The 10,764-nt window shown below is 35.1% G+C and overlaps 1 protein-coding gene across 1 annotated transcript in view; it reads right to left on the bottom strand.

Moving 5' to 3' along the window:
* Window positions 1-1,027: 1,027 nt before the first annotated feature.
* The window catches only part of LOC124721883 (myotubularin-related protein 14), a 148,374-nt gene continuing 138,637 nt past the window's right edge, over window positions 1,028-10,764 (bottom strand). Inside the window, exon 10 of the mRNA XM_047247033.1 lies at window positions 1,028-1,740. Coding sequence (XP_047102989.1) covers window positions 1,578-1,740 — 163 coding nt within the window. The 3' untranslated portion in view covers window positions 1,028-1,577. The remainder of the gene's footprint in view (window positions 1,741-10,764) is intronic.

The following is a 10,764-nucleotide window of genomic DNA, read 5'->3' as shown; positions in this document are numbered from 1 at the left end:
ATGAAAGGTTATATTTTTAAATATAAATGACAAAAGTAACGTTTAACTTTTGTCTTGTACTTCAATACTTGACTGAAAGTTGTGAATGAAAATTCTGGTATACCAAGTTCAATTTTTTTACATAATGCATTGCAAGCAGACTAACACGAAATGTGACGTACCCTCAGCAGAAATTGATCAATATTTTCACAACTGTGATAGGTGCTGTTTTTTACTACAGGATTTGATAAAAGCAAGCCAAGAGATTAAAGCCACACGATGGGAGCCCAAAAACTCACTGTCCTATCCAATAGTGAATGAGTCACAGTGTTGGGATCTGATCTGCATCTGAAGAAAGGGATTTATTTTATTTATTTATTTATTTATTTTGGGGGGGGGGGAGGGAGGGAGTTGAGGTAGAGAAAGGGCATTAAGTATATAGAACTAACTACTCTTCAGCTTAAATATATCCAGACAACTAATGAGTGAACATCTTTACCCATCAAAATATTATACAAAAGTAAAGAGACAGCTTTTAAAACTGTACTAGTAAAAACACAAAATTTTCAGATGGTGCATTGTAAGTCACAGACTATGGTTAATGTGCCAATTTAGATATTATAATTTAAAATGAGGTATAATAATGCACAATTTAATACAGTTTACTTTAAATAAACTCTTGTAATAACAACAAATCTTATTGTGAGTGTACATTTAGTTGCTTATTGTTCATTAGGAACTATGTCCAATGTTAACTGTTTGGGATACTGACAGTCTTAACACAACTAATTAATTGATTTCTTATAATGCGGTGAAAAAAAAAAAAAAAAGTTCATATTGCTCCTTTTGCTAAGTCCAGGATTAATAATTTGTGTTTCTTTTGTTGGTATCATAAAGCACAAAAACAAATGTGAATAAAATTCTGCTTAAGGTACTTAACTAATATAAATCTTGACATACCAATTTAAAGCTTTTATTTTATCATTGGCAACAGTTCTAATTGTGTGTTCTTATAATCGATTCACTCCATGAAAAGAAAAATAATAATAATAATAATAATAATAATAATAATAATTATGGCAGTATCTGTGAACACCAATTATGTTACGTAAAAATACACAACATTGAAATATAAAATACATACTAATATCACTTGAAGACCTAAACGACCTGTATATGATCACAGTTTGTCATACATGACAAGTCAGATGTGTGACTCAATCATATCGAAACAGAAAGAGACAACACAGTGAAGGAGTGAAAAAGGACTGCTATATTTCAGCAAAGGTCTTCATAGAGTAAATGCATAAAACATTCAAAATTTAATCTCTGGTTTCTGATGGTCATGTGAGTAAATGAGATGCACAACCCCTCTGGTGTCATATGAATTTCCCATAACAATTTTTTTGTTGAGAAAATCATACCACATTTCCATTTTAGAATGTGTACTCTACCCGCACAACAAATATAAAAATATATAATATATATGTCTATGTATACAAATGTATATTATCACTTGTTGCAGTCTCACATTGAATAATGTCTCTTCTTTCAGACTTTATTTATTAAACAAATTGAAAACAAAAATATAATCACCATCAGAGTGACGTCCTTTGTGCAGATAAAATCCCCACCTTTTCAGCAATGTTACCTAAAAGACTTCCAAGTCCAGAATCTGAACCATTCTTGAATTTAAACCCAATTGTTGAACAGTAAGCAGTGTAGAACAAGCTGCGCACTGTCTGTAACTTCTCTCGTCTCCTGAAAATAAACATTACCAGAAATCACCAAGGTATAGAGGAAAGTGTAAACTATGCTTATTAGGAAGAAGAAAAATAATATTTAGACGGTAATCAGGTCCTCAGTAGGGCTAGACAAATAAATATTTTCACAATTCTCCTTTTCTTTGCAGTCCTCAGTGCTTTTTCACTAACCTCCAACAATGAAAGCCAGCACCTTTAACAATGTGCATTATAATTTCTAGTCCTCTCTTTCTGTTGCCCTTTCAATTAAAAAATTACTATCCACAGAGACTTTCAGGTTGCAAAATCTTTTCTGTGTAATAAAGTTTTCCAAAGGTATTGTTCATTACTCTGTTACAAAAAAATCTCGCTATTCCAAATTTTATTGGTCAATTTGTTTTTCAAATCCTCTTGCAATATCAGTTTTTAATTCTAAGAGTCAGCAATGCTCTCACATTCTCAAAATTTTCCTCCTCATTTGCCGGTATGTCTGTGTGTTCATTCCATGTCAACTGACACTCAGTATTCATCCCTAAGAACTTTGTGTTCATTTCATCTATACTTAATGTGATAGTGATTTACCCTCTACATGATGCAGTTCATACTGTTTATTTTCTTTCTGCTCAAAGTTAATTTATTATATAATGTCCACCTGCAAAAACATCTTTGAGGGTATCATTTGCCTTTCTATTAGGAGTTTTGGTGCTTTATCACAGACTATGGTGTTGCCGCCATCAGCAAAGACAACTTTTTCTGTATGTAGTATGCTCTCTGGAAAGTTGGTTTGTGTGTGTGTGTGTGTGTGTGTGTGTGTGTGTGTGTGTGTGTGTGTGTGTGTCAGGCTAAATACACTACCCTGAAGCACACCTATGTTTATGTGTGTTTTGTCTGACAACTGTTTTACTAAAAATTTATAGTCATTAAATGTGTTAACTATCTCTACCTTTTGTACCCTATGTTCCAGGTAGGACTGCAACCACTCATTTTCTATTAGATTAGATTTCCTTTCCAATAGATCCACAGTGAGGAGATCTTCCAGGATGTAGAAGGTATAAAAAGAAGAATACACAATAAATAGTTACAATGAATAACAAATATGCTCATATACATTATATAGAGCCTAAGGAAGCAGTCCTCACTTATGTGGAATAAGTTGATAAAAATCATAAATACATTTCTACTTAAAAGCTAATAGATAACTTGTCACAAAACATGCAAATGTTCAATATGCCGAGGTGTTTATGATCACTGTTAAATTATTTTAGTAGCCAGGCATCATCAAATAAAAAAATAGTTTTGCAACACTTATTTACAACCATTGCATTACTGCACTGAATCTGTAATGAAGTCAGGTGGTATTAATAATTGCATTTTTTGATATTATTAGTAACACACAAACATCAGTTGATTCTACTAAGAAATTAATCAATGGAGTAGGAGTTGGTCACAAATGAATACTTTAGACTCCTCTATAATGGCTTTTATTACAAGTGACACTTTTTATGGCTGATGACAAGATATTGAAAATGATTGTTCCTGAATAATTGACACCTTTCTGGAGCAAAGAAAGTGACTTTTAATTTGAAGATTATTCTTATTTCTAGTACCGATTCCATGAACTGAGCTGTTGGTCTGAAAACAAGACATATTTTTAATGAAAAAATTCATTACAGGAAGAAAGAAAAAACAATTACAACGCCACATAAAATGAAGTTTGCAGGCGTGTTTCTATATCTGAGAGATGGTTTCTATTGAAATTTGACACCAATGGTATAAAATTGGTGCTAGTAGTGCCACTATGATGATACAAATCAACACACACACACACACACACACACACACACACACACACACACACTTCCTTCGTTGTTCCGATCATATCCAATGGTGTAAATGAAACACGGAAGCAAAAGTCTTTTGCGAAACCACATTAAAATAATATTCGTCCTCTAATGTGAGACTTATAACTGATAATCATTATAAAACTTGTGACACAATATTAGTAAAAATACTAAAGCTGGCGCTCTTCGTAAACAGAGAACAATAGGCATGAAATCTACAGCTTGTTGCCTACAAGGAACTGTTCAGGGATGTCCTGGGTGAGAAAGAGGGTGGAGATCATCGTCATACTACAGAGCATCTTGAGGAGGAACGTTTATGCCTGACGTCAGGTCATACAACGTAAAACCGCGCACCTAGTACAGACTAGTGTATTTTACATGGAAGTAACAATGATTAGTGGAAGCCTATTATAGAGACAGCTGTCTTCAAAGGCAGTGTTTATTTGTATAAATGACTATGAAATTAAATTAAAGTAGTTGTAATACAATGCAATGAGCAGAATGTTGGTTGTTACCCGTCATTACCATCACATCATTTAAGATGGCGCAAATGAAAACAGAAGACATTCGACAGGGGATGTTCCAAATCGTGCCAACATGTCATGACAAGAATTAGGCAAGAAATAATCTTGTTGCTAAAAGATAAAAATGGGTACTGCATCTTTAATTACGAATTCTGGTCAAAATGCACTATTTGATTAAATTTCACTAACAGTAGGAGGTAAAATTTACAATGAGGAGGCAAAACATTATGACCCCGTCCACTGCACAGCTGAAAGCGTTCCAGTGGTGCCTCAGGCACACGATACAGTAAGAAAAGACTGTAAGCAGCAGAAAGACAAATGGGCAGTTATTGCAGTGAAAATAGTAGTATAAGCGGTTTTGATACAGGGCACATTGTTGTGGCGCTCTGCCTGGAAATGAGAATCTCTGCAACAGCGAAGCTGGTTACCTGTCAGCATATTACTGTCGTGAGCACCTATGGAAAGTAATTGAAGGATAGTGAAATAACAAATAGGCCATATGGTGTTGAACGACCACATCTCATCACAAAACATAGAGGTAAATGCAGTGGTAAATGTGTAATCCTGGATAGGCAGCAATCAGTGGCAGATCTGATAACAGAGTACAACGCTGGTGCAGGCATAAGTGTTTTAGAACACACTGTTCAAAGGCCACTGTTGAACATGGAGGTCCACATCACACGACCCCTGTATGTTCCTGTGTTGACCCGACATCATCATCAGTTATGGTAGCAGTGGGCACAGCATCACCGAGTTTTCACCGTGAATCAATAGAAATGTATTGTCTGTCAAATGAATCACATTTGTTGTTACACCAGATCGATGGTTGGGTCCTTACACACCTTCATCCAGGCAAACGGCTGCATGAAACATGCACTTCACCACAGATGCAGGCCGGTGAGAGCAGAATTATGCTACAGGGTACAATGAGTTGGACTTCCATGGGATCTGTGGTGGTAACTGAAGGCATCATAACAGCAGTGAACTGTGTGAACATTACAGTGGAACACCTGCATCACACTTCATGCTTGAAGTCTCCCCCTAAGGCAATGACATCTTCCAGCAGGGTAACTGTCCGTGTTGCAAGGTCAGAATTGTGCACAGTAGTTCGAGGGGTATTACAGTGAATTCACATTGATGTCTTGGCCAGTAGATTTGTCTGATATGTATTCTTTGGAACACTTATCAGATATCAACTGCATGCCCGTAAACCACCATCTCGTAATCTGCGGGAATTGCTTGATGCTTGACATGTGCACAGACATGTGGTGCCACATACTTCTGGAATCCTGTCAAGGACTTGAAGAATCCATGCCAAGCAAAATCCCTGTTTTACTGTGTTCGTAAAGGTCGCACTCTGGAGTAACTTTAATCGGTGCCTACAAGTGAAATGATAAGAAAAGATAGAAAAAGTATTTCTGAGGAAGGAAAAAAAAAAAAAAATGACGATTCTACAACATGCAGAATTGCATGCTGCATTGTGAGTTCAGTTATGGAAGGACCTAGGACTTCCCACTTCTACCCTGAATATGATTGTGAGAAATTGGCCCAACACTGAAGCCAATGCGAGACAGTCAAGTTCTATGGCATAAAAGCATAAATACATTTGGTCATCGGCACATGATTGTTTGGGTAAATTCATTGAAGAGTTATCTGTTAGCATGGAAGCATTGGGAATTCCACTTCATGGTAACACTTTGAGAGAAACGACACTTTATGTGCTGCAAAAATGGGGATCACTAACTTTGCAGTATAAAATCGTTGGATTGATTAATTTAAAACTTCTTGTGACATTGTTTATAATCAATTGTGTTGTGAAAGTATGCTGATAGTGACAGTGTGGATCAATGGAAAAAAAGAATTGCAAAAATCTTCAAAAAGTACGATCCAAAAATATTTTTAAAGTTAATAAAACTGGTCTTCTCTATAACATATTAGCAAGTAAGATATTATGTTTTACAGGTGATAAATGCCACAATGGGAAACTGAGTAATCAGAGGATAATTATTTTACTTATGGTTAATGCTGATGGGTCTGAAAATTACCTCCTTTGGTAATTGGTAAATTTAAAAAGCCAATGTGTTTCAAAAATGTGAGGACTCTGCCCACAAATTAGGATTTTAACAGCACTGCATGGATGACCAATTCCATCTTCACATTCAACATGCATGCACTGGATGCTGAAATGTGGGCATAAAATATGAAAATAATTCTGCTATATAACAGATCTCCAGCACAGCCTGACAATCTGCAGCTCAGTTATTATTATTATATATTAAGTTAGTGTTCCTGCCTCTTAACTGTGCGAGTGAGCTTCAAACGTTACATCTGGGAATCATCCACTCATTTTAATGGAAACCTAGAAAATTGCTTCTCCAGAAGGCTGTATTTATGCATGATAATGGCACGGACTCAAAATCTATGACCATATCGCTTTTGGATGCTATGTATTATGTAGCAAATCATGGACAGATGCGACTCCTATAACTCTATTGAATTGTTTCATGAAAGAAGGATCTAAGTTCCCAGAAAACACACAGGAACCACCGGAAGAGCCTAAAGATTTTTCTGTGATAGGCACATCATCTACATTTGAAGAGTAGGCTAGTGTTGAGGCTTCAGTCATACTTCAGAGGTGTCAAAAGTAGACAGCATAATTACCAAACATTTTGAAGAAGGGAAGAGAGAGGTGATTGATGAAGAGGAGGATGATGATTGTGATGAAGAACCAGTCGCGCCAAGCAGTAGAGAAGCTATGGAAGCTATTTACATTTTGAGGCACTATATTGGTAGTGCATTAGGATTTGATAATGTGTTTCATGCTTTATATACTGTGGGGAGACAATTATAGCTAATTGCTGCAAGAAAGAAACAAACACAATCAATTATTTCAGATTTTTTTTAAATAGGCAAAATTTGATTTGTTTTAATTTCAAACTCTGAACACTATAATGAGAATGACAGTAAGAGTAATTTATTCATTTTTGCTTGTCGTATTTCCTATGCTTTCCTGTATTTTACATTTTCCTGCATTTTACACTTTTTTGGTTCAGTCCATGGAAAAGTGTAAAAGGGAGGTTTCATGATATACGGGACATTTTCAAACAGGAGACAGGGTAGCCCTTCAGTGTGCAAGATTCCATAACAATTAAACTAAACGATAACGTTGTGACTGATAATTCACATGTTGGAAGTCCTTTTAACAATCACTTTCTAAATGTAGCATCAAACATAGGATTAAATGGTTCAGTTGAAGAAGCATGGGAATATATAAAAAATGTCATTTCACAATGAGATTAATAGAATTATAACTTTTTTTTTTTAAAAGAAAGCTCATGTGGATTGATGGAATTTCAGACAGAATTCTGAAAAGTTGTTCCAACTTAATACATAATGTCCTTTGTGATATATGCAATGCATCACTGGCACAGACAATTTTTCCAGACAGGTTGAAATATGCAACTGTTAAATCCCTTCATAAGAAAGGTGACAAGACAGACTTAAACAATTATTGTCCAATTTCCTTACTGACATATTTTTCCAAAATATTTGAGAAACTGATGTACTCAAGAGCAGTGTCACAATTAAGTGGAAACAATTTGCTTGGAATATCACAGCTTGATTTCAGAAATGTTACTCAACTGAAAATGCTCTTTATACATCCACTCATCAAATAGTACAAGCCTTAAATAAGAAAATATCACCAAGTGGCACTTTTTGTGATCTTTCCAAGGCATTTGATTGTGTAGATCATGTTACTCCCTTAGAAAAACTGAAGTCTTACGGAACTGATGGCTTTATGCACAGCTGGTTTGAATCATACTTAAGAAAAGGAATGCAAAAGATTATGTTGACTAATTCAGAAAAAGTTGGAAAGGTAGAATTATTATTATTACAATTTTTATTTATTTATTTATTTTTTTTGGGAAGAGGGGGGGGGGGGGGGGAAGGGAGGGGGGGCGGAAGAGATCACAAATGGAGTCAATGGGGTTCAATTTTGGGTCCACTCCTATTTATGATATACGTGAATGACCTTCCACTTAACATTCAAACAAAATTGGTACTTTTTGCTGACAATACTAGTTTTATAATAAATCCCATTGGAGAGAAAGTAACAGAAGGGATGGTAAATGATGTTTTCCAAAAAATTATTACATGGTTCCATGAAAATGGAATTGCGGTGTTCACCCATGGATGTCGCATTGTAACCGAACTGTGACAATACACATATTCACTAATTAAATTCATCATAAATAATACATCACAATTTCAAAAGAACAGTGATGTCCATGCCTACAACACTAGACAGAAAAATTATTACCCATTATTAAAGCTGTCAGAGGCTCAGAAAGGAGTTCAATGCACAGCAACAAAAATGTTTTTATTATTTGGTCAATAACAAAGTGTGTGACAGGTAATGAAGCAAATTTTAAATGTAATTTAAAACCATTTCTCCTGCACAACTCCTCCTATTCCAGTGATGAATTTCTACTTAAAAATTGGTTGCCAGCATGTGTTCATTAATGCTCACATGAATCACGTATAAATATCCTGTAAACTGATTAGTTCCACATCATTTCAAATGATCTATGGAACATATAACTAACTATAATAATGGCACAACTCGTGTATGCTTTAGGTACAATCGAAAAATACTGGATCCAAAGGACGTATTTATTATGTTTCTTACGGTGGGTTTGTATGCTGCCTGTTTCAGCTGAATATAACAACAGCAACAACAGTAAAACAACATAAATCCCAAGCAAAATACAAAAATATTAGAAGTAAGATTAATTCCTTGAATTATATCCTGAACAAACCATCATCAGTTCTCAAATTTATGTTAAACTCTACCATCCAAAGTTCTGCAATGACCTGAATAAAATACGTCACCTGTTCATGATTTCTGTTTTATAAAATATGCCCTGTGGGTTTGTGACACTGTAGAACTTGAGCTGTTGCACCCCATGTGGACTACCAGTTGTCCCTTTTCTGTAACGACTTGCAGCAGCTTTGTACCTGATGAGTATACTGGGACTGAACTCTAAGACAAATATACTTGTTTCGATTTTGTCTTTTGTGCCTTCTGTGGTGAAGTCAGTAGTGAACTGTACTACGAAGGTACAGTCCATTTGCTTACAGAATTTTAGTATCTGCAATGGAACTGAAATGGTGCTGAAAGGCAACAGATCTAATAAAGAGCAAGAATACGTTGATTTATCATAGAGTATCATGAGTATGTATGCTAGTAATCTCTTGTAATAATAATAATAATAATAATAATAATAATAATAACGATGATAATAGCTGTGACTATGCACCCTGAATGATTCATGTGATAGAATTACAGGCACATCCATCTCTGCTACTTTAGCATATCATAACCGGAGTAGTAACATATTTGAAATGTCAATAAGGCTGCAGTCACAATAGCACCAACATCAGGAGATTTGGCAATGAACAGCTTCAACTGAAGACGGCCAATATTTTCAAAATCAGTATGCCAGAATGTGCATTGTCTCGGTGCAACCCATTTTGATGCTCTAACATACAGGCTTTAGACAACAGTTGGCAGAATATAAATCAGTTCGTTTTCTTCAGTCAAATCATGCAATGTTCACACAGGCAAAACGTGGATTGTGAGAAACTCTCAAGTTTGGTATGTGAAGAAAGATTTTATAGTGTCCTGAGCATGAGAAATATAACAACAGGGATATGTCTCAAAATCTATGGTCTGAAATCGCAACTTTACTGGAAAGCGAAAATTTCAAATAACTTAAAAATTTAATAATAATTTTCAAAATTAATTGCACATTACCTTATATTACACTACACATACTCTATGGCTGCCACACCATCTCAGTCTCATGTTTATAATTAAAATGCAGCATGTCATCCGCAACATAGGTGAAATCTGAGAAGGCAAATTTTAAGCCTAGATCGTAACCACAAAAAATACGTGTTGAAGTGAGAAGGGTGGTGTATGTCAATTTCAATGCTTGAATTTGCGCAAATGTGATGTACTTCTTTTCACTTTTCAGTGCTCTAGATGTTCAGAGTATCTTGTTAAAAAAAATCTATATTTGTGTTTCACACATATACTGCATGACAGACATTGAAGGTTAAGTTTGTTTTGCTGGGTTTATTTGAAGTTTTGCTGAATGTTTGTAATCTTGGATTTCAATGTTTTCATAAATCATCTCTGGTATATAATAGGAAATCTTTCTTTGTCTCATATTTATAAAACTCATCTCGTTACTCCAATAACGGAAAAAAAGAGTATAGGACTCACTATATTAAAATAGATTCTAACCTTCTTGACAGAATAGGTTGTAATCACCTCTTCCCTGGCAAAAATTGACAAAGGAGATCAGATGCACTATGACTAAGCTGTCAGCTGATGTTACTGGGTAATCTCTGGGAATGATGTTTAGTGACCGTCATCGGTGACACTGTGACTGAAGCCTAAGCATATGAAAATTGATTTTGCAAGTGTTAAGGACTGCCTCATCACTAATAACATGTTTCCTGATAACATGTTTCCCGATAACTGCAAAACAAACAAAAAATTAATTATAATTATTATTATTATTACTGGTGAATTCTCCCCAGAAATGGAAGACGTTAAGCAAATAATTCAATCAATTATTCTCTGAAGTCTTCTTGTTCTTCCAGTAC

Source organism: Schistocerca piceifrons, chromosome X (genome assembly GCF_021461385.2).
Source record: "Schistocerca piceifrons isolate TAMUIC-IGC-003096 chromosome X, iqSchPice1.1, whole genome shotgun sequence".
NCBI lineage: Eukaryota > Metazoa > Arthropoda > Insecta > Orthoptera > Acrididae > Schistocerca > Schistocerca piceifrons.
The sequence above is the reverse complement of the archived record's forward strand: the minus strand, read 5'-3'. Positions and strand labels throughout refer to the sequence as shown.